Below are 25,618 nucleotides of genomic sequence, written 5' to 3'. Positions count from 1 at the left end.
TCAAGCATCCCTAACCTGACCCTAACTCCTACCTGCATGGGCCGACCTTTAAGGTAGGAGGACCCATGCGCAGGAACCTCGGAGCCCTGACTTACCCTCCGCAGATCCCTGAGCTAGGAGCTGGGTAAGACGACCTACTCCTCCTAGGCACGGAGGAGCAGGAGTCTCCATGGCCAAGCTGTTGGGAAAAGGGGAACTCATACAGCCTTACGGGAATGACAGGCGAACTATTAGTTCCACCAACCTGTCACAGCCTTGCTGACTGGATCCCTGCGCAAACAGGAATCCAGAACCGTAAGCTGCACCAAAACACATAGGAAGGTCCCAACAGAACATAACATACAACATCACACACAGCAAGACATAAACATAACGACAATATCTTTATGACCAAGGGGTGGCTCTCACTGGCAGGTAATATGCACAGGAGGCTGCTCCAGCCAAACATGACTGAAGCAACCTACTGAGCCATGCAAAACACCAAGGCTATATAGGCCAAGAAGCCACACCCCACAGTCGGACACACCCAGTGACATCAACAACACACTGGGAAGGGAGTTAACCCTTCCAGCACCACAGAAGGGAAACACACATAAAGGGGAAATGACCAAACTAATCACACTGTGGCTGTTACCGCAGGCAACGACATGGGTGGCAGCCGTCCTTGGAGACAGCCCGAAGGCCGGGACACTGCCACCACATGTACAACATACCAAACGTTGCCACGGGCAGCCACAGAGAAAGGAAGATGTCAAAGTGCACACCAGACAACACCAAGTGCACACCAGACATACAAACGTGCATACACACACGCACACAACTCCAAGGGAACTGCACACATAGCTGTTGTCCGCGGTAACCGCACTTGAGGCAAACAAAAACATGCCTCATGCTGTGGTTGAAACAACTACCCAAACTGCGGGCAACTGTATGCGGCTCCCAAGGAGTCACGGCCATAACCGTGGCCGTGACAAGAATATGGAGATACTAAAACATGATTTTTTTTGTTTAAAAAATTATATTATTGTGTTAAACTTACATAAATAAATAAAAAGTATACATATTAGGTATCGCCGCATCCGTATCGACCGGCTCTATAAAAATATCACATGTGACACTGGTCAGATTTGCAAAAAATGGCCTGGTCCTGAAGGTGAAAATAAGCCCGGTGCTGAAGGGGTTAAAGGGAATCAACAGGGTAAAAGAGGAAAGAATATTTAAACGTAGAAAAACTGCTACAAGAGGACATAGTTTTAAATTAGAGGGGCAAAGGTTTAAAAGTAATATCAGGAAGTATTACTTTACTGAGAGAGTAGTGGATTAGGGATGAGCGAACTCGAACTGTATAGTTCGGGTTCGTACCGAATTTTGGGGTGTCCGTGACACGGACCCGAACCCGGACATTTTCGTAAAAGTCCGGGTTCGGGTTCGGTGTTCGTCGCTTTCTTGGCGCTTTTGTGACGCTTTCTTGGCGCTTTTTGAAAGGCTGCAAAGCAGCCAATCAACAAGCGTCATACTACTTGCCCCAAGAGGCCATCACAGCCATGCCTACTATTGGCATGGCTGTGATTGGCCAGAGCACCATGTGACCCAGCCTCTATTTAAGCTGGAGTCACATAGCGCCGCCCGTCACTCTGCTCTGATTAGCGTAGGGAGAGGTTGCGGCTGCGACAGTAGGGCGAGATTAGGCAGATTAACTCCTCCAAAGGACTTGATTAACTGATCGATCTGCAGCTGTGGATCATTGAGCTGCTGATCCTCAATTGCTCACTGTTTTTAGGCTGCACAGACCGTTTGTCAGTCTCATTTTTCTGGGGTGATCGGCGGCCATTTTGTGTCTTGTGGTGCGCCAGCACAAGCTGCGACCAAGTGCATTTAACCCTCAATGGTGTGGTTGTTTTTTGGCTAAAGCCTACATCAGGGTGAAGCTGTCACACCAAGTGCATTTAACCAGCAATAGTCTGTTCATTTTTTGGCCATATACAAAATCAGGGGCAAGCTGCGCCTGTCACCAAGTGCATTTAACCCTCAATGGTGTGGTTGTTTTTTGGCTAAAGCCTACATCAGGGTGAAGCTGTCACACCAAGTGCATTTAACCAGCAATAGTCTGTTCATTTTTTGGCCATATACAAAATCAGGGGCAAGCTGCGCCTGTCACCAAGTGCATTTAACCCTCAATGGTGTGGTTGTTTTTTGGCTAAAGCCTACATCAGGGTGAAGCTGTCACACCAAGTGCATTTAACCAGCAATAGTCTGTTCATTTTTTGGCCATATACAAAATCAGGGGCAAGCTGCGCCTGTCACCAAGTGCATTTAACCCTCAATGGTGTGGTTGTTTTTTGGCTAAAGCCTACATCAGGGTGAAGCTGTCACACCAAGTGCATTTAACCAGCAATAGTCTGTTCATTTTTTGGCCATATCCCAGTCTAATTCTGTCACTAAATCCATACCGGTCACCCAGCGCCTAAATACTAGGCCTCAAATTTATATCCAGCTAAATCTGTCCCTAGTGCTGTAGCTGGGCGAGTTATTTAGTGTCCGTTCAAGCACATTTCTTGTTCTGGGTTGAAATACAATTCCCAATTTAGCAATTTCATAATTTAGTGGTTCCTGCTATATCAGAGCTCTTTGAAATCTATCCCAAAAAGGGTATATAATATTGAAGGTGCACATAGGGTCATTCAGAGTAACTTCACACACACCCGCTACTGTGTATTTCCAAGTCTAATTCTGTCACTAAATCCATACCGGTGACCCAGCGCCTAAATACTAGGCCTCAAATTTAATTCCCTCTAAATCTCTCGTTACCCACCGCTGTACTGTTGTTGCTGGGCAAGATATTTAGTGTCCGTCAAAGCACATTTTTTGTTCTGGGTTGAAGTACAATTCCCAATTTAGCAATTTCATAATTTAGTGGTTTCTGCTATATCAGAGCTATTTGAAATCTATCCCAAAAAGGGTATATAATATTGAAGGTGCACATAGGGTCATTCAGAATAACTTCACACACACCCGCTACTGTGTATTTCCAAGTCTAATTCTGTCACTAAACCCATACCTGTCACCCAGCGCCTAAATACTAGGCCTCAAATTTAAATCCCTCTAAATCTCTCGTTACCGTTGTCCTGTTGTAGCTGGGAAAGTTATTTAGTGCCCGTCAAAGCACATTTTTTGTTCTGGGTTGAAGTACAATTCCCAATTTAGCAATTTCATAATTTAGTGGTTCCTGCTATATCAGAGCTATTTGAAATCTATCCCAAAAAGGGTATATAATATTGAAGGTGCACATAGGGTCATTCAGAATAACTTCACACACACCCGCTACTGTGTATTTCCAAGTCTAATTCTGTCACTAAATCCATACCGGTGACCCAGCGCCTAAATACTAGGCCTCAAATTTAATTCCCTCTAAATCTCTCGTTACCCACCGGTGTACTGTTGTTGCTGGGCAAGATATTTAGTGTCCGTCAAAGCACATTTTTTGTTCTGGGTTGAAGTACAATTCCCAATTTAGCAATTTCATAATTTAGTGGTTTCTGCTATATCAGAGCTATTTGAAATCTATCCCAAAAAGGGTATATAATATTGAAGGTGCACATAGGGTCATTCAGAATAACTTCACACACACCCGCTACTGTGTATTTCCAAGTCTAATTCTGTCACTAAACCCATACCTGTCACCCAGCGCCTAAATACTAGGCCTCAAATTTAAATCCCTCTAAATCTCTCGTTACCGTTGTCCTGTTGTAGCTGGGAAAGTTATTTAGTGCCCGTCAAAGCACATTTTTTGTTCTGGGTTGAAGTACAATTCCCAATTTAGCAATTTCATAATTTAGTGGTTCCTGCTATATCAGAGCTATTTGAAATCTATCCCAAAAAGGGTATATAATATTGAAGGTGCACATAGGGTCATTCAGAATAACTTCACACACACCCGCTACTGTGTATTTCCAAGTCTAATTCTGTCACTAAATCCATACCGGTGACCCAGCGCCTAAATACTAGGCCTCAAATTTAATTCCCTCTAAATCTCTCGTTACCCACCGCTGTACTGTTGTTGCTGGGCAAGATATTTAGTGTCCGTCAAAGCACATTTTTTGTTCTGGGTTGAAGTACAATTCCCAATTTAGCAATTTCATAATTTAGTGGTTTCTGCTATATCAGAGCTATTTGAAATCTATCCCTAAAAGGGTATATAATATTGAAGGTGCACATAGGGTCATTCAGAATAACTTCACACACACCCGCTACTGTGTATTTCCAAGTCTAATTCTGTCACTAAACCCATACCTGTCACCCAGCGCCTAAATACTAGGCCTCAAATTTATATCCAGCTAAATCTGTCCCTAGTGCTGTAGCTGGGCGAGTTATTTAGTGTCCGTTCAAGCACATTTCTTGTTCTGGGTTGAAATACAATTCCCAATTTAGCAATTTCATAATTTAGTGGTTCCTGCTATATCAGAGCTCTTTGAAATCTATCCCAAAAAGGGTATATAATATTGAAGGTGCACATAGGGTCATTCAGAGTAACTTCACACACACCCGCTACTGTGTATTTCCAAGTCTAATTCTGTCACTAAATCCATACCGGTGACCCAGCGCCTAAATACTAGGCCTCAAATTTAATTCCCTCTAAATCTCTCGTTACCCACCGCTGTACTGTTGTTGCTGGGCAAGATATTTAGTGTCCGTCAAAGCACATTTTTTGTTCTGGGTTGAAGTACAATTCCCAATTTAGCAATTTCATAATTTAGTGGTTTCTGCTATATCAGAGCTATTTGAAATCTATCCCAAAAAGGGTATATAATATTGAAGGTGCACATAGGGTCATTCAGAATAACTTCACACACACCCGCTACTGTGTATTTCCAAGTCTAATTCTGTCACTAAACCCATACCTGTCACCCAGCGCCTAAATACTAGGCCTCAAATTTAAATCCCTCTAAATCTCTCGTTACCGTTGTCCTGTTGTAGCTGGGAAAGTTATTTAGTGCCCGTCAAAGCACATTTTTTGTTCTGGGTTGAAGTACAATTCCCAATTTAGCAATTTCATAATTTAGTGGTTCCTGCTATATCAGAGCTATTTGAAATCTATCCCAAAAAGGGTATATAATATTGAAGGTGCACATAGGGTCATTCAGAATAACTTCACACACACCCGCTACTGTGTATTTCCAAGTCTAATTCTGTCACTAAATCCATACCGGTGACCCAGCGCCTAAATACTAGGCCTCAAATTTAATTCCCTCTAAATCTCTCGTTACCCACCGGTGTACTGTTGTTGCTGGGCAAGATATTTAGTGTCCGTCAAAGCACATTTTTTGTTCTGGGTTGAAGTACAATTCCCAATTTAGCAATTTCATAATTTAGTGGTTTCTGCTATATCAGAGCTATTTGAAATCTATCCCTAAAAGGGTATATAATATTGAAGGTGCACATAGGGTCATTCAGAATAACTTCACACACACCCGCTACTGTGTATTTCCAAGTCTAATTCTGTCACTAAACCCATACCTGTCACCCAGCGCCTAAATACTAGGCCTCAAATTTAAATCCCTCTAAATCTCTCGTTACCGTTGTCCTGTTGTAGCTGGGAAAGTTATTTAGTGCCCGTCAAAGCACATTTTTTGTTCTGGGTTGAAGTACAATTCCCAATTTAGCAATTTCATAATTTAGTGGTTCCTGCTATATCAGAGCTATTTGAAATCTATCCCAAAAAGGGTATATAATATTGAAGGTGCACATTGGGTCATTCAGAATAACTTCACACACACGCTTCTGTGCATTTCCAAGTCTAATTCTGTCACTAAATCCATACCGGTGACCCAGCGCCTAAATACTAGGCCTCAAATTTAATTCCCTCTAAATCTCTCGTTACCCACCGCTGTACTGTTGTTGCTGGGCAAGATATTTAGTGTCCGTCAAAGCACATTTTTTGTTCTGGGTTGAAGTACAATTCCCAATTTAGCAATTTCATAATTTAGTGGTTTCTGCTATATCAGAGCTATTTGAAATCTATCCCTAAAAGGGTATATAATATTGAAGGTGCACATAGGGTCATTCAGAATAACTTCACACACACCCGCTACTGTGTATTTCCAAGTCTAATTCTGTCACTAAATCCATACCGGTGACCCAGCGCCTAAATACTAGGCCTCAAATTTAATTCCCTCTAAATCTCTCGTTACCCACCGTTGTACTGTTGTTGCTGGGCAAGATATTTAGTGTCCGTCAAAGCACATTTTTTGTTCTGGGTTGAAGTACAATTCCCAATTTAGCAATTTCATAATTTAGTGGTTTCTGCTATATCAGAGCTATTTGAAATCTATCCCTAAAAGGGTATATAATATTCAAGGTGCACATTGGGTCATTCAGAATAACTTCACACACACACGCTTCTGTGCATTTCCAAGTCTAATTCTGTCACTAAATCCATACCGGTCACCCAGCGCCTAAATACTAGGCCTCAAATTTATATCCCGCTGAATTTGAATACAATACATTGGGCCAAATAATATATTTGTTGTTGTGGTGAACCATAACAATGAGAAAAACATCTAGTAAGGGACGCGGACGTGGACATGGTCGTGGTGGTGTTAGTGGACCCTCTGGTGCTGGGAGAGGACGTGGCCGTTCTGCCACATCCACACGTCCTAGTGTACCAACTACCTCAGGTCCCAGTAGCCGCCAGAATTTACAGCGATATATGGTGGGGCCCAATGCCGTTCTAAGGATGGTAAGGCCTGAGCAGGTACAGGCATTAGTCAATTGGGTGGCCGACAGTGGATCCAGCACGTTCACATTATCTCCCACCCAGTCTTCTGCAGAAAGCGCACAGATGGCGCCTGAAAACCAACCCCATCAGTCTGTCACATCACCCCCATGCATACCAGGGAAACTGTCTCAGCCTCAAGTTATGCAGCAGTCTCTTATGCTGTTTGAAGACTCCGCTGGCAGGGTTTCCCAAGGGCATCCACCTAGCCCTTCCCCAGCGGTGAAAGACATAGAATGCACTGACGCACAACCACTTATGTTTCCTGATGATGAGGACATGGGAATACCACCTCAGCATGTCTCTGATGATGACGAAACACAGGTGCCAACTGCTGCGTCTTTCTGCAGTGTGCAGACTGAACAGGAGGTCAGGGATCAAGACTGGGTGGAAGACGATGCAGGGGACGATGAGGTCCTAGACCCCACATGGAATGAAGGTCGTGCCACTGACTTTCACAGTTCGGAGGAAGAGGCAGTGGTGAGACCGAGCCAACAGCGTAGCAAAAGAGGGAGCAGTGGGCAAAAGCAGAACACCCGCCGCCAAGAGACTCCGCCTGCTACTGACCGCCGCCATCTGGGACCGAGCACCCCAAAGGCAGCTTCAAGGAGTTCCCTGGCATGGCACTTCTTCAAACAATGTGCTGACGACAAGACCCGAGTGGTTTGCACGCTGTGCCATCAGAGCCTGAAGCGAGGCATTAACGTTCTGAACCTGAGCACAACCTGCATGACCAGGCACCTGCATGCAAAGCATGAACTGCAGTGGAGTAAACACCTTAAAACCAAGGAAGTCACTCAGGCTCCCCCTGCTACCTCTTCTGCTGCTGCCGCCTCGGCCTATTCTGCTGCTGCCGCCTCGGCCTCTTCCTCCGCCTCTGGAGGAACGTTGGCACCTGCCGCCCAGCAAACAGGGGATGTACCACCAACACCACCACCACCACCTCCGTCACCAAGCGTCTCAACCATGTCACACGCCAGCGTTCAGCTCTCCATCTCACAAACATTTGATAGAAAGCGTAAATTCCCACCTAGCCACCCTCGATCCCTGGCCCTGAATGCCAGCATTTCTAAACTACTGGCCTATGAAATGCTGTCATTTAGGCTGGTGGACACAGACAGCTTCAAACAGCTCATGTCGCTTGCTGTCCCACAGTATGTTGTTCCCAGCCGGCACTACTTCTCCAAGAGAGCCGTGCCTTCCCTGCACAACCAAGTATCCGATAAAATCAAGTGTGCACTGCGCAACGCCATCTGTAGCAAGGTCCACCTAACCACAGATACGTGGACCAGTAAGCACGGCCAGGGACGCTATATCTCCCTAACTGCACACTGGGTAAATGTAGTGGCAGCTGGGCCCCAGGCGGAGAGCTGTTTGGCGCACGTCCTTCCGCCGCCAAGGATCGCAGGGCAACATTCTTTGCCTCCTGTTGCCACCTCCTCCTTCTCGGCTTCCTCCTCCTCTTCTTCCACCTGCTCATCCAGTCAGCCACACACCTTCACCACCAACTTCAGCACAGCCCGGGGTAAACGTCAGCAGGCCATTCTGAAACTCATATGTTTGGGGGACAGGCCCCACACCGCACAGGAGTTGTGGCGGGGTATAGAACAACAGACCGACGAGTGGTTGCTGCCGGTGAGCCTCAAGCCCGGCCTGGTGGTGTGTGATAATGGGCGAAATCTCGTTGCAGCTCTGGGACTAGCCAATTTGACGCACATCCCTTGCTTGGCGCATGTGCTGAATTTGGTGGTGCAGAAGTTCATTCACAACTACCCCGACATGTCAGAGCTGCTGCATAAAGTGCGGGCCGTCTGTTCGCGCTTCCGGCGTTCACATCCTGCTGCTGCTCGCCTGTCTGCGCTACAGCGTAACTTCGGCCTTCCCGCTCACCGCCTCATATGCGACGTGCCCACCAGGTGGAACTCCACCTTGCACATGCTGGACAGACTGTGCGAGCAGCAGCAGGCCATAGTGGAGTTTCAGCTGCAGCACGCACGGGTCAGTCGCACTACAGAACAGCACCACTTCACCACCAATGACTGGGCCTCCATGCGAGACCTGTGTGCCCTGTTGCGCTGTTTCGAGTACTCCACCAACATGGCCAGTGGCGATGACACCGTTATCAGCGTTACAATACCACTTCTATGTCTCCTTGAGAAAACACTTAGGGCGATGATGGAAGAGGAGGTGGCCCAGGAGGAGGAGGAGGAGGAGGAGGAAGAGGGGTCATTTTTAGCACTTTCAGGCCAGTCTCTTCGAAGTGACTCAGAGGGAGGTTTTTGGCAACAGCAGAGGCCAGGTACAAATGTGGCCAGCCAGGGCCCACTACTGGAGGACGAGGAGGACGAGGATGAGGAGGAGGTGGAGGAGGATGAGGATGAAGCATGGTCACAGCGGGGTGGCACCCAACGCAGCTCGGGTCCATCACTGGTGCGTGGCTGGGGGGAAAGGCAGGACGATGACGATACGCCTCCCACAGAGGACAGCTTGTCCTTATCCCTGGGCAGCCTGGCACACATGAGCGACTACATGCTGCAGTGCCTGCGCAACGACAGCAGAGTTGCCCACATTTTAACCTGTGCGGACTACTGGGTTGCCACCCTGCTGGATCCACGCTACAAAGACAATGTGCCCACCTTACTTCCTGCACTGGAGCGTGATAGGAAGATGCGCGAGTACAAGCGCACGTTGGTAGACACGCTACTGAGAGCATTCCCAAATGTCACAGGGGAACAAGTGGAAGCCCAAGGCCAAGGCAGAGGAGGAGCAAGAGGTCGCCAAGGCAGCTGTGTCACGGCCAGCTCCTCTGAGGGCAGGGTTAGCATGGCAGAGATGTGGAAAACTTTTGTCAACACGCCACAGCTAACTGCACCACCACCTGATACGCAACGTGTTAGCAGGAGGCAACATTTCACTAACATGGTGGAACAGTACGTGTGCACACCCCTCCACGTACTGACTGATGGTTCGGCCCCATTCAACTTCTGGGTCTCTAAATTGTCCACGTGGCCAGAGCTAGCCTTTTATGCCTTGGAGGTGCTGGCCTGCCCGGCAGCCAGCGTTTTGTCTGAACGTGTATTCAGCACGGCAGGGGGCGTCATTACAGACAAACGCAGCCGCCTGTCTACAGCCAATGTGGACAAGCTGACGTTCATAAAAATGAACCAGGCATGGATCCCACAGGACCTGTCCGTCCCTTGTCCAGATTAGACATTAACTACCTCCCCATAACCATATATTATTGGACTCCAGGGCACTTCCTCATTCAATCCTATTTTTATTTTCATTTTACCATTATATTGCGAGGCTACCCAAAGTTGAATGAACCTCTCCTCTGCCTGTGTGCTAGGCCTAAATATATGCCAATGGACTGTTGCAGTGGTGGGTGACGTGAAGCCTCATTCTCTGCTATGACATGCAGACTGATTCTCTGCTGACATGAAGCCAGATCCTCTGTTACGGGAGCTCTCTCCTCTGCCTGGGTGCTGGGCCTAAATTTATGACAATTGACTGTTGCAGTGGTGGGTGACGTGAAGCCTGATTCTCTGCTATGATATGAAGACTGATTCTCTGCTGACATGAAGCCAGATTGTCTGTTACGGGACCTTTCTCCTCTGCCTGGGTTCTGGGCCTAAATTTATGAAAATTGACTGTTGCAGTGGTGGGTGACGTGAAGCCTGATTCTCTGCTATGATATGAAGACTGATTCTCTGCTGACATGAAGCCAGATTGTCTGTTACGGGACCTCTCTCCTCTGCCTGGGTGCTGGGCCTAAATTTATGAAAATTGACTCTTACAGTGGTGGGTGACGTGAAGCCTGATTCTCTGCTATGATATGAAGACTGATTCTCTGCTGACATGAAGCCAGATTCTCTGTTACGGGACCTCTCTCCTCTGCCTGGGTGCTGGGCCTAAATTTATGACAATGGACTGTTGCAGTGGTGGCTGACGTGAAGCCTGATTCTCTGCTATGACATGCAGACTGATTCTCTGCTGTCATGAAGCCAGATTGTCTGTTACGGGACCTCTCTGCTCTGCCTGTGTGCTAGGCCTAAATATATGCCAATGGACTGTTGCAGTGGTGGCTGACGTGAAGCCTCATTCTCTGCTATGACATGCAGACTGATTCTCTGCTGTCATGAAGCCAGATTGTCTGTTACGGGACCTCTCTGCTCTGCCTGTGTGCTAGGCCTAAATATATGCCAATGGACTGTTGCAGTGGTGGGTGACGTGAAGCCTCATTCTCTGCTATGACATGCAGACTGATTCTCTGCTGACATGAAGCCAGATTGTCTGTTACGGGACCTCTCTGCTCTGCCTGTGTGCTAGGCCTAAATATATGCCAATGGACTGTTGCAGTGGTGGGTGACGTGAAGCCTCATTCTCTGCTATGACATGCAGACTGATTCTCTGCTGACATGAAGCCAGATCCTCTGTTACGGGACCTCTCTGCTCTGCCTGTGTGCTAGGCCTAAATATATGCCAATGGACTGTTGCAGTGGTGGGTGACGTGAAGCCTCATTCTCTGCTATGACATGCAGACTGATTCTCTGCTGACATGAAGCCAGATTGTCTGTTACGGGACCTCTCTGCTCTGCCTGTGTGCTAGGCCTAAATATATGCCAATGGACTGTTGCAGTGGTGGGTGACGTGAAGCCTCATTCTCTGCTATGACATGCAGACTGATTCTCTGCTGACATGAAGCCAGATTGTCTGTTACGGGACCTCTCTGCTCTGCCTGTGTGCTAGGCCTAAATATATGCCAATGGACTGTTGCAGTGGTGGGTGACGTGAAGCCTCATTCTCTGCTATGACATGCAGACTGATTCTCTGCTGACATGAAGCCAGATTGTCTGTTACGGGACCTCTCTGCTCTGCCTGTGTGCTAGGCCTAAATATATGCCAATGGACTGTTGCAGTGGTGGGTGACGTGAAGCCTCATTCTCTGCTATGACATGCAGACTGATTCTCTGCTGACATGAAGCCAGATCCTCTGTTACGGGAGCTCTCTCCTCTGCCTGGGTGCTGGGCCTAAATTTATGACAATTGACTGTTGCAGTGGTGGGTGACGTGAAGCCTGATTCTCTGCTATGATATGAAGACTGATTCTCTGCTGACATGAAGCCAGATTGTCTGTTACGGGACCTTTCTCCTCTGCCTGGGTTCTGGGCCTAAATTTATGAAAATTGACTCTTACAGTGGTGGGTGACGTGAAGCCTGATTCTCTGCTATGATATGAAGACTGATTCTCTGCTGACATGAAGCCAGATTCTCTGTTACGGGACCTCTCTCCTCTGCCTGGGTGCTGGGTAGTGTTGAGCGCGAATATTCGAAAAGCAAATTTTTTTCGCGAATATCGCAACTTCGCGATTTCGCGAATATTTCGAATATAGTGCTATATATTCGTAAAAACGAATATTCGTTTTTTGTTTCCCCCCCCCCCCCACAAAATTACAGTACACATATAATTGATTGTTTCCCAAAGGTCCAACAGCTCAGATCTTACTCACATTGCCTAGAAAGTGATTGAGGCGCGAATCTTCGTAAGGCGATTTTATTAGCGCACATGCGAATATCGGCACGTCCCAGAACAGAGGCAAAGGGCTTTGCATTCATACATTAGTGAATTGAGTTGCGAATCTTCGTAAGGCGATTTTATTAGCGCACATGCGAATATCTACACTTGTCCCAGAACAGAGGCAAAGGGCTTTGCATTCATACATTAGTGATTGAATTGAGCTGCGAATCTTCGTAAGGCGATTTTATTAACGCAAATGCAAATATCTACACTTGTCCCCAGAACAGAGAGGCAAAGGCCTGTGCATTCATATAGTATAGCACCATATTCGCGAATACGTAGAACTTCGTAAAATTCGATTTACGAATATTCGTATTTTTTATTTTACTTTCCACCTTACAGATTACATTGATCTGTACTCTGTCAACTACTGTCATCACCCCCCACTGTATCTCGATTGATTCCCAAAAGTCTCACATTCCCTAGAAAGTGATTGAGGTGCGAATCTTCGTAAGGCGATTTTATTAGCGCACATGCGAATATCTACACTTGTCCCAGAACAGAGGCAAAGGGCATTGCATTCATACATTAGTGATTGAATTGAGTTGCGAATCTTCGTAAGGCGATTTCATTAGCGCACATGTGAATTTTGCATAGCATATGTATTATGCGATAATTCGAATTATCGCATATGCGAAATAATAACGAATTTGAATAATCGCGAATATTTTACGAATATTCTTTCGAATATTCACAAAATTTCGCGAATTCGAATATGGGACATGCCGCTCAACACTAGTGCTGGGCCTAAATTTATGACAATGGACTGTTGCAGTGGTGGGTGACGTGAAGCCTGATTCTCTGCTATGACATGCAGACTGATTCTCTGCTGACATGAAGCCAGATTGTCTGTTACGGGACCTCTCTCCTCTGCCTGGGTGCTGGGCCTAAATATATGCCAATGGACTGTTGCAGTGGTGGCTGACGTGAAGCCTCATTCTCTGCTATGACATGCAGACTGATTCTCTGCTGACATGAAGCCAGATTCTCTGTTACGGGACCTCTCTCCTCTGCCTGTGTGTGTGCTGGGCCTAAATATATGCCAATGGACTGTTGCAGTGGTGGCTGACGTGAAGCCTCATTCTCTGCTATGACATGCAGACTGATTCTCTGCTGACATGAAGCCAGATTCTCTGTTACGGGACCTCTCTCCTCTGCCTGTGTGTGTGCTGGGCCTAAATATATGCCAATGGACTGTTGCAGTGGTGGCTGACGTGAAGCCTCATTCTCTGCTATGACATGCAGACTAATTCTCTGCTGACATGAAGACAGATTCTCTGTTACGGGACCTCTCTCCTCTGCCTGGGTGCCGGGGCCTAAATATCTGAGAATGGACTGTTCCAGTGGTGGGTGACGGGAAGCCAGATTCTCTGCTATGGAACCTCTCTCCAATTGATTTTGGTTAATTTTTATTTATTTAATTTTTATTTTAATTCATTTCCCTATCCACATTTGTTTGCAGGGGATTTACCTACATGTTGCTGCCTTTTGCAGCCCTCTAGCTCTTTCCTGGGCTGTTTTACAGCCTTTTTAGTGCCGAAAAGTTCGGGTCCCCATTGACTTCAATGGGGTTCGGGTTCGGGACGAAGTTCGGATCGGGTTCGGATCCCGAACCCGAACATTTCCGGGATGTTCGGCCGAACTTCTCGAACCCGAACATCCAGGTGTTCGCTCAACTCTATAGTGGATGCATGGAATAGCCTTCCTGCAGAAGTGGTAGCTGCAAATACAGTGAAGGAGTTTAAGCATGCATGGGATAGGCATAAGACCATCCTTCATATAAGATAGGGCCAGGGGCTATCCATAGTATTCAGTATATTGGGCAGACTAGATGGGCAAAATGGTTCTTATCTGCCGACACATTCCATGTTTCTATGTTTCTATCATAAGTGGCCTGGCAGTCTTTGTAGGTTTTGCACTTCTGCAGGAAGGCTATCCCATGCATCCACTACTCTCTCAGTAAAGTAATACTTCCTGATATTACTTTTAAAACTTTGCCCCTCTAATTTAAAACTATGTCCTCTTGTAGCAGTTTTTATTTTTATACACCTTCTGAGAGGTATGAGAACTCAACTACTATTGAGACATCCTTTGTAGTCGGTTGGTCTCTGCACTGCACAGTGGTGTACACCGAGATACATTCTCCCTAAAGTTTAACTGCAGGCCGGGATAAACCGGATTTAACGCACTTCCTGACGAATCAATTCCAAAGAAACCGACCAAAACACATTTTTGAAAACTTTGCTCATCTTTAATGATAATATTACAATATAATCTAATATGTCAGTGCACTTACCGTAAGATCAAATGGCATTTCGGGCTTGAAAAACTTGGATGTTTTTGTGTAGAGAATTTTATAGGGAGATTCCACAATGAAGATGTTATCCAGCTCATATCCCACCATATCACTGCCTGTAAGAGAAGGAGCCGTACATTATACTGTATTTACATGGCTATGAATAAAGGGGTTGTCCCATGAAAAATATTCTACAGTTTTTAAACCAGCACCAGGATCTGAAGGCTTTTGTAATTAAATGTAATTAAATATTTAGTAAAGTCACTAGAGTAGGGTTATTTAATAAAATGTATTTGTATAGCGCCACCTGCTGTTTATTATTTTCCTTATTTCTCAGCAATGTTACTGAGGTGGTCGTACATGCTCAGTTCCATCCTTCAGTGGCCATCAGGTATATCTACTGTTAGAAGCTGGTACAAAGAGCTGCTGCAGAAAAGACACACCCCTGAGAAAGTACACTACAATATGGTGTCTGATTTTCATTTCTTACATTGATCATGGGATAGTCCCTATTAGGACTGTTGCAAGTCATGACGATTGTGGTGTTTTCTGCGTCATTTGGAGAGAATTTCTACTTTCTATAGTCGTTTATGTTTAAGGGATAAGGGATAAAAGTGAGATTAGACCTGGGTTATGGCACATTTACTATGTACGACTGTGGCAATAATTGCACAAATTTCGCAACTCCACACCAGGTAACTCCCACATATACTTGCAACCCACATTGCAATCATGCCAAATATATTATTAAAGGGGTTGTGCAAAAATGGGGACGTCAGACGTGCAAAGGGAAGATGACTTACTTGCTTCCCGATACCAGCTCCTTCTTCTGCAGGCCTGCCATGCTCCTTTGGGCTCCATCGATGTCAACATTCGGTTTGACATCGCTGCAGCCAATCACAGGACGCGCCGATGTCTGGCTCCCCTTGATAAATAGTCACATGATGCAAAGGTGAATGGCTGCAGAGATTTCAAACCGGATGTGGACATTGATTGAGCCCAGCACAGGAGCCCAGGCCGGCAGGAGAAGGAGGGGAAGAGTCAGCATTGGGATGACACAAAAAGCAAAGGCAGACTCAAAAATGACAGGGAAGCAACCAAATTTGAGAAATGCGTCCTTTAGTGTCCTACACCTGACAGCCAGGGATTCCTTATATTTTTGCCTAGAGGTTGTTGCAGTTGATCTGGTGCTGGTGCCAGCTAAATCTGATTCTAAGAAATGTCCCAATCTTTAGTTTATTAAATGTGTATTAATTAAAAAAAGATTTCCAAGGCCTCATGCACAAGACCGTTGTTGGGGTCCCGTGTCCGTTGTTCCGTTTTCCATGATTTTCTGCCATGAAAAAAAATGACAGTTCGCGGAACCATTCAAGTCAATGGGTCCGTGAAAAAACACGGAGGCACACAAGATTGTCATTCGCGTCCGTGATCCGTGTCCATTTTTTTTCCTATCATTTGCAAGGCAAACTTGACTTAACGGACAAGGATCACGGAACAATGGAACCCCGTTTTGCGGACCGTGAAAAAATACTGTTGTGTGCATGAGGCCTAAGGGTGTATTCATGCATTATAACTAGGGTTGAGCGAACCTGAACTGTAAAGTTCGGGTTCGTACCGAATTTTAGGATTTTTGGACCCCGGACCCGAACCCGAACTTTTCAGTAAAAGTTCAGTTTCGGGTTCGGTGTTCGGCGATTTAATGGCGCTTTTTGAAAGGCTGCAGAGCAGCTAATCAACAAGCGTTTAACTTGTGTGCCCTTAGAAGCCATCACAGCCATGCCTACTAATGGCATGGCTGTGATTGTCTAGTGCAGCATGTGTCCCAGCCTCTATATAAGCTGGAGTCGCGTAGAGTTGCACGTCACTCTGCTCGGATTAGTGTAGGGAGAGGATGCTGCTGCTGTGAGGGAGAGAATAGGAAAGAATCTTTAATCTGAAGTGCTTGTTAATTCAGCGATCTACCTAGATTTTGTTTTGTGGTTGCAGTAGACAATCTTTTTCCCCTGCCCTGAGCCCAGTGACACAGAAAAATAACTTTTATCCGTCTGTTAGTAAGGTGGGCGGCGGCGGCCATTTTATGCAAGTTCATTTGTGACAGTCAAATACAAGCTTGAAATACTGCAATTTTATTCTGGGTTTAAAAAAATCACCCATTTTTTGCAAGACCTTACATCTGTGGCATTTGCAGCATTTGTCAGTGTGAAATACAATCGTGAAATACTGCAATAATTTTCTGGGTTTAAAAAAAGCACCCATTTTTGGCAATACCAAACATCTGGGGTCTATGCTACATTTGTCAGTGTGAAATATAAGCTTGAAATACTGCAATAATTTTCTGGGATTTAAAAAACACCCTTTTTGGGCAAAATACTATATTTGCAGCCTTTGCTGCATCTGTAAGTGTAAAATACACACGTTAGATACTGCTGTAATATTCTGCTATTAAAAAAACACCCATTTTGGGCCAAATACTAAATTTGCAGCATTTGCTGCATCTGTCATTGTTAAATACAAGCTTGAATACTGCAATAAGTTTCTGGGTTTAAAGAAGCACCCATTTTTGGCAATACCCTACATCTGGAGCCTTTACACCATTTATCAGTGTGAAATATAAGCTTGAAATACTGCAATAATTTTCTGGGTTTTAAAATACACCCTTTTTGGGCAAAATACTAAATTTTCAGCCTTTGCTGCATCTGTCAGTGTGAAATGCAAGCGTTAGATACTACTGTTATATTCTGTTATAAAAAAAACACCCATTTTGGGCCAAATACTAAATTTGCGGCCTTTGCTGCATCTGTCAGTGTGAAATACACGCGTTAGATACTGCTGTTATATTTTTTGATAAAAAAACACCAATTTTGGGCCAAATACTAAATTTGCAGCCTTTGCTGCATCTGTCAGTGTGAAATACACACGTTAGATATTGCTGTTATATTCTGTTATTAAAAAAACAGCCATTTTAAGCAAGATCTTAAATTTGAAGAGAATGAGGAGAACATCGAATAAGGGACGTGGCCCCGATCGTGGTGCTGCTGGTGGAGCTCCTGTTGCAGGGAGAGGATAGAACCTTCAGCATTATTTAATCGGGCCTAATGTGGCTCTACAAATGGTGAGGCCAGAACAAGTGCAGGCGATAGTAGATTGGGTTGATGACAGTGCTCCAGTTCCTTCACATTGTCTCCCACCCAGTCTCCTGCTGAAAGATCAGAGTTGGCACCTGCAGCCAATGTCCATCAGCCTTTCACCTCGCCCCCTTGCAAATCAGCCAAGCAGTCTGATCCCCAAGTCATGCAGCAGTCTCTTCTGCTTTTTGATGACTCTGATAGCAGGGTTTCCCAGGGCCATCCACATAGCCCTGCCCCAGAAGTGCACCGATGCCCAACCACTTATGTTTCAAGATGAGTACATGGGAGGACTATCGCAGCACGTCTCGGATGATGACGAAACACAGGTGCCAACTGCTAAGGCTTTCTGCAGTGTGCAGACCGACAAGGAGGGCAGGGGTGAAGACTGGGTGAAAGATGATGTGGAGGATGATGAGGTCCTCGACCCTACATGGAATCAAGGTCATGCGAGTGACCTGTGTAGTTCGGAGGAAGAGGCAGTGGTCGCACAGAGCCACCAGCACAGCAGAAGAGGAAGCAGTGTGCAAAAGCGGAGAGGCCGTCCCCTAGAGAATACGCCTAATACTGCACAACACAGCAAGGGACCGAGCACACCAAAGCCAGCTCCAAGGAGTTCCCTGGCATGGCAGTTCTTTAGACAATGGGCTAACAACAATACACGAGTGGTTTGCACGCTGTGCAATCGGAGCCTCAAGCGAGGCATAAACGTTCTCAACCTGAGCACAACCTTCATGACCAGGCATCTAAGTGCAAAGCACGAGCTGCAGTGGAGTAGACACCTCAAAAACAAAGAAAGGTCTCTGGCTCCTCCTGCTTCCTCTTCTGCTGCAGTCTTGGCCTCTTCATCCACCTCTGGAGTGACAGTGGCACTGCCAACCCGCAAACAGAGGATCTGCAAGCAACACCACCATCTGGGTCACCAAGCATCTCTACAATGTCCCACGGAAGCATTCAGCTCTCCATTTCCCAAACACTGGAGCGGAAGAGGAAGTACCCCCCTACCCACCCGCGATCACTGGCCCTGAATGCCAGCATTTCAAAATTACTGGCCTTTGAAATGCTGTCATTCCGTCTGGTGGAGACGAAGAGTTTTAAAAGCCTTATGGCAGTGGCTGTCCTACAGTACATCGTGCCCAGCCGCCACTACTTTGTCAGGCGAGCCATCCCTTCCCTGCACAACCAAGTGAAGGACAAAATCAGGTGTGCACTGCGCAACACAATCTGTGGCAAGGTCCACATAACTACAGATACGTGGACCAGTAAGCACAATCAGGGACGTTATATCTCCCTAACAGCACACTTGGTAAATGCAGTGGCGGCTGTGCCTGAGGCGGATAGCAGTTTGGCGCATGTCCTTCCACCACCAAGGATTGCAGGGCGCTTCAGTTTGCCTCCTGTTGCTTCCTCCTCCTACTCCGCTTCCTCATTCTCTACCGCCTCCTCATCCGGTCAGCCTAACACCTTCACCACCAACTTCAGCAGAGCCAGGGGTAAACGACAGCAGGCAGTTTTAAAACTTATCTGTTTTGGGGGACAAACCCCACACCACGCAGTAGCTGTGGACGGGCATGGAACAACAGACCGATGAGTGGTTGGTGCCAGTGAGCCTCAAGCCCGGCCTGATGGTGTGCGATAATGGGCGAAATCTCGTAGCAGTTCTGGGAGTAGCCGGATTGACGCACATCCCTTGCCTGGTGCATGTGCTGAATTTGTTGGTGCAGAGGTTCCTTAAAAATTACCCCGATATGTCAGAGCTGCTGCATAAAGTGCGGGCCGTCTGTGCGAGCTTTCTGCGTTCTCACCCTGCTGCTGCTCGCCTGTCAGCTCTGCAGCGTAACTTAGGCCTTACCGCTCACCGCCTCATATGCGACGTGGAACTCCACCTTGCACATGCTGGCCAGACCGTGCAAGCAGCAGAAGGCGATAGTGGAGTTTCAGCTGCAGCACGCACGGTGATCCGCTCTGCAGAACAGCACCACTTCACCACCAATGACTGGGCCTCCATGCGAGACCTGTGTTCCTTGTTGCGCTGTTTCGAGTACTCCACCAACATGGCCGGTGCCGATAACGCCGTTCTCAGCATTACTATCCCACTTCTATGCCTCCTTGAAAAAACGCTTCTGGCGATGATGGAAAAGGGTTAGTGTTGATCACGAATATTCAAATTTTTAATTTTTATTGCGAATATTTCGAATATAGTGTTATATATTCGTAATTTCGGATATTCAAATTTTTTATATCAGTACACATGATCTCTCCCTGCTTCTAGCTTGTGGGCCAATGAGAAGGCTGCAGTATATTTGACTTTAAGAGTAGTGTTGTTTGCGAATTTTCGTAATACGAATTTTTTTATTGCAAATTTTTCAACTTACAACTATTTGACAAAAAAGATTACAGCACTATTAGCTATATTGCTCTATATTCGATTTTTTTCCGAATATTTGCTATATTGCTATAACTTCATTTTTTCGAATATTCGTAATATTCTAAAACAAGAATATATAGCAATATAGCAAATATTTGAAAAAAAACGAATATAGAGCAATTTAGCTAATATAGTGCTATAATCTTCTTTGTCAAATAGTTGTAATATTTTTCTTATTTGAAGTTCAGATTGGAAAAAAATTACAACTATTAAAAAATAAGATTATAGCACTATATTAGCTAAATTGCTCTATATTTGTTTTTTTCGAATATTCGCTATATTTTTTGTTTTAGAATATTACGAATATTCGTAAAAACGAATTTATAGCAAGATAGCGTATATTCGGAAAAAAAAAACAAATATTGAGAAATTTAGCTAATATAGTGCTATAATCTTTTTTTTTATAGTTGTCATTTTTTCCCAATTTGAACTTGAGATGAGAAAAAAATTACGACTATTAGACAAAGAAGATTATAGCACTATATTAGCTAAATTGCTCTATATTTGTTTTTTTTTCGAATATTCGCTATATTGCGATATATTCTTGTTTTAGAATATTACGAATATTCAAAAAAACAAAAAGTTATAGCAATATAGTGAATATTTGAAAAAAATAAATATAGAGCAATTTAGCTAATATAGTGCTATAATCTTCTTTGTCTAATAGTTGTAAGTTGAAAAATTTGCAATAAAAAATTCGTATTGCGAAAATTTTCATTACCAAAATTTGCATATTACACAATCATTACCTTGCTGATTTTTGCGAATAAAAAAAATCGTAGAATATAACAAATATTCGAATTTGCGAATATTCGACAAATATTCTACAAAATATTCGCAAAATATCGCAAATTCGAATATAACCCCTGCCGCTCATTACTAAAGAGGATGTGGCTTAGAAGGAGGAAGAGGGATCATTTCATAGGGTTTCCGGCCAGTCATTCACAAGTGGCTCCGAGGGTGGGTTCCTGCACCCACAAATGCCAGGTACACAATTGTCCAGCCAGGGCACAGTTCTGGAGGATGAGGAAGAGGAGATGGAGGAGGAGGAGGAACGGTGTTCACAGCAGGGTGGCACCCAAACCAGCTCATGACCATCAGAGGACACAGATGATACACCTCCCACAGAGGACAGCTTGTTGTTGCCTCTGGGCAGCCTAGCACACATGAGCGATTACATGCTGCAGTGTCTCCGCAACGACTGCCGAGTTGCCCACATTCTAACTTGTGCTAATTACTGGGTAGCTACGCTGCTGGATCCCCGTTACAAGGACAACCGTTCTTAATTCCGTCAATGGAGCGTGATCATAAGATGTGCGAGTACAAGCGCACACTGGTAGACACGCTGTTGGTGGCATTCCCACCTGACAGCGGGGGCACAGTGGAAGCACAAGGCGAAGGCAGAGGAGGAGGAAGAGGTCGCCAACGCAGCTGGCACATCGCCAGCACCTCAGAAGGCAGGGTTAGCATGGCCGAAATGTGGAAAAGCTTTGTCAGCACGCCACAACAACCAGCACCACCAGCTGATATGGAACATCTTAGCAGGAGGCAGAATTTCGGCAACATGGTGGAGCAATATGTGTGCACACGCCTACACGTACTGAATGACGGGTCTGCCCCCTTCAACTTCTGGGTCTCCAAATTGTGCACATGGCCTGAGCTTTCCCTTTACGCCTTGGAGGTTCTGGCCTGCATGCAGCCAGTCTATTATCTGAACGTGTGTTTAGCAAGGCAGGGGGCATCATCACAGACAAGCACAGCCGCCTGTCCACAGCCAATGTGGACAAGCTCACGTTCATTAAAATGAACCAGGCGTGGATCCCTCAGGACTTGTACGTACCTTGTCCAGAATAGACATGTATACCGGCACTAACCAGCCATTGTTATACTGCAGCGCAATTGCTCATGTTTGTATTTTGGATATTTCACACTATTTTGGAGTGTACCTTAATTTTGAAAAATTAAATTAAAACCAAAAACCTGTGTTGGCTATCTCGTCCTCCTCCACCGACGGTTCCACCTACTCCGCTACGTCCACCGCCTCCTCAAACTACTACTCCATATGGAACTCCACCTCAAACAAATTTTTTTTGTACATGTTTTATTTTAAATCATTTCACTTATTTGTCATTTACATTTTCGGGTGAAATTCACAAATTTGTAGTTGTATAGTACCGCTGCTATACCTAGTAGGCCGGTTAAAAAAAGAATGAAAATTTGTCATTAACATTTCCGGGTGAAATTCACCAATCTACTGCTATACCTAGTAGACCGATTAAATAAAAAAAAAAAAAATATCTGTTACATTTTCTGGTGAAATTAACCAATTTTTGGGTGTATAGTACCACTGCTATATCTAGTAGGCCGGTTAATAAATAAAAATAAATTGTCATTAACATTTTCTGGTGAAATTAATTTATTTTTGGGTGTATAGTACCACTGCTATATCTAGTAGGCCAGTTAAAAAAAAAAAAAAAATTGTCATTTACATTTTCAGGTGAAATTCACCAATTTGTGGGTGTATAGTACCACTGCAATACCTATTAGACTGGTAAAATAAATCTAAAAAATTATCTGTTACATTTTCTGGTGAAATTCACCAATTTTGGGGTGTATAGTACCACTGCTATACCTAGTAGGCCCGTTAAAAAATAAAATTTGTCAGTTACATTTTATGGTCAAATTCACCAATTTTTGGGTGTAATATACCCCTCCTCTACCTAGTTGACAGCTTAATAAATTTCAATAATTTTTATTTTACATTTTTGGGTGACAATAAACAATTGATTTCTGTCATAGACCCCTGCTCTACCAATTAGTCAGGTTAATTAATTTCTGTAATTTTTCTGTTACATTCTTGGGTTGACATTATACAATTTTAGACGTGAATAAACCCCTGCTCTGCATAGGTGACAGGAAATAACATTTCTGAAATGCTTCTTTAATTGATGCACGCCACCTCCTTTAATTCAATGGTTAAACTTAAACAAGTTGTACCACATTTAGGCTTCAATACTTTGTCCCACATTTCCGCTATACTCTTTTGGACAACATTTGCGCCTCAATAGCTTTTCCCACAATTCCGCTTGACTCTTTTGGCCCACATTTGGGCTTCTGTAATTTGTCCCACATTTGTGCCTCAATAGCTTTTCCCACATTTCTGCTCGATCCCCAAAATTTTTTATACATTTATCTCCCTTAAATTTGGTCTCTTTTTCTCACGCTCCCTCTCTGGCCTGGAACCTAAATCCCTGCCACCCGTGATCACCATGGAAGGCGCAAAAAAGAACATCGAAAGTTTACAGAGCAGATATCAAATTGGATCGTGAACATCACGGGGACGTGCGACATGATGGGGCAATAAGTATGCACACGCCTACACGAACTAACTGACAGGGATAAGCCCCTGCAACTTCTGGGTCTCCAAATTGGGCACATGGCCTGAGCTTGCCCTTTACGCCTTGGAGGTGCTGGCCTGCCCTGCAGCCAGTGTATTGTCTGAACGTGTGTTTAGCACGACTGGAGGGTTATATTTCCCAATGTTTTGGGGTGTACCCTAATTTAATTTTTTTTATTTAAAACCAAAAAGCAGTGTAGGCTACCTCCTCCACCGCCACTTCCACCTACACCGCCACATCCACTGCCTCCTCAACCTCCTACTCCATATGGACCTGGTCCTCCTAGGTCAAGATTATTATTTTTTACTTTTACATATTTTATGTTATTTTAAGTCATTTCCCTATCCGCATTTGTTTGCAGAGCACTTGCCATGCTCTTAACCACATTTTGACGACATTTGCAGCCCTCTAGCCCTTTCCATTAAATTTTTACAGCCAATTTAGTGCTCAAAAGTTCGGGTCCCTATTGACTTCAATGGGGTTCGGGGTCAAGTTTGGGTCCCGAACTCGAACTTTTTTCCGAAGTTCGCCGAACCCGAATATCCAGGTGTCCGCTCAACTCTAGTTATGATGCTTGCCATGTCCACATTATATGGGCAAAACCATTAGTAAAAAACAAGTGTAAACTGTCCATTCTGATTTGTCTTTTGAACCCCACTTGTTTCTAGCTTAGAAGTACAATATAATGTGAAAAGACTTGAAATAGGCTATTGCGTAGAGATTGGAGCAGATTTTGAGCTTTTCTGAGTATTTGATAATCCAGCATTTAATAAGATCCCAAATTCTAGGTATTTATCTGCATATGTCTACATAAATGGAAGACCAAGGTGATATTTGTTTCTCTTACCTGAATCAGTAATGACAGTAACAGACACAAATAAGGTCCATTGTAACATGTCTCTCTCTTCTGGAAAGTACTTCACCAAGTCCTCTCTTTTCAAAACGGCAGAACCAACATCCTCGTTTATCTAGATGAGAGTTGTAAAACCACAGAGTCAACATTGTTTATGCCATGGGTGACCAACTGGGTAAATTAGTTGTCTTTTTGAGACAGCCCTTCCATACCCAATTAGAGCATACGGATGTCTGAAGAGGGTGCCCACACTCAATGTAAAACTAAAGCCATCTATTATAGCAGCTATTTATCAGAACAGCTGCTATGCAATACTACATATCTGCCAGCTATTGCTCTGACAGCCTTGAATCATAAATATATTACATGGATAGCCAGAATGACAAAAATCTGTCAGACCTCAACTTCCTCCATTCAGGAACCCCTTCTATGAACCATAATGGAGAGCTGCTCTACATAACTGTCACCCACTTTGGTAGACTCAAGATTATATACAAACCGGATTCCAAAAAAGTTGGGACACTAAACAAAATGTGAATAAAAACTGAATGCAATGATGTGGAGATGGCAAATGTCAATATTTTATTTGTAATAGAACGTAGATGACAGATCAAACGTTTAATCCAAGTAAATGTATCATTTTAAAGGAAAAATACGTGTCAACAAATCCCCAAAAAGTTGGGACAGGTAGCAATAAGAGGCTGGAAAAAGTAAATTTATGCATAAAGAAGAGCTGGAAGACCAATGAACACTAATTAGGTGAATTGGCAACATGATTGGGTATAAAAAGAGCTTCTCAGAGTGGCAGTGTCTCTCTAGAAGCCAAGATGGGTAGAGGATCACCAATTCCCACAATGTTGCGCAGAAAGATAGTGGAGCAATATCAGAAAGGTGTTACATCTATCATCATCAACTGTGCATAACATCATCCGAAGATTCAGAGAATCTGGAACAATCTCTGTGCGTAAGGGTCAAGGCCGCAAAACCATACTGGATGCCCGTGATCTCCGGGCCCTTAAACGACACTGCACCACAAACAGGAATGCTACTGTAAAGGAAATCACAGAATGGGCTCAGGAATACTTCCAGAAACTATTGTCAGTGAACACAATCCACCGTGCCATCAGCCGTTGCCAGCTGAAACTCTACAGTGCAAAGAAGAAGCCAT

At 44.7% G+C, this 25,618-nt stretch overlaps 1 protein-coding gene across 1 annotated transcript in view; it reads right to left on the bottom strand.

The window, feature by feature from the left end:
- Nucleotides 1-25,618, bottom strand: part of LOC122925555 (complement C3-like) — a 300,847-nt gene that overhangs the window by 185,935 nt on the left and 89,294 nt on the right. Inside the window, exons 9-10 of the mRNA XM_044276913.1 lie at nucleotides 24,445-24,565; nucleotides 14,647-14,762 (exon numbers count right to left, since the gene is read on the bottom strand). Of these exons, the coding sequence (XP_044132848.1) occupies nucleotides 14,647-14,762; nucleotides 24,445-24,565 (237 nt within the window). The remainder of the gene's footprint in view (nucleotides 1-14,646; nucleotides 14,763-24,444; nucleotides 24,566-25,618) is intronic.

The sequence above is a fragment of the Bufo gargarizans genome, chromosome 2 (assembly GCF_014858855.1).
Source record: "Bufo gargarizans isolate SCDJY-AF-19 chromosome 2, ASM1485885v1, whole genome shotgun sequence".
Taxonomy (NCBI): domain Eukaryota; kingdom Metazoa; phylum Chordata; class Amphibia; order Anura; family Bufonidae; genus Bufo; species Bufo gargarizans.
Note: the sequence above shows the minus strand (reverse complement) of the source record. Positions and strands in the feature narration are given on the sequence as shown.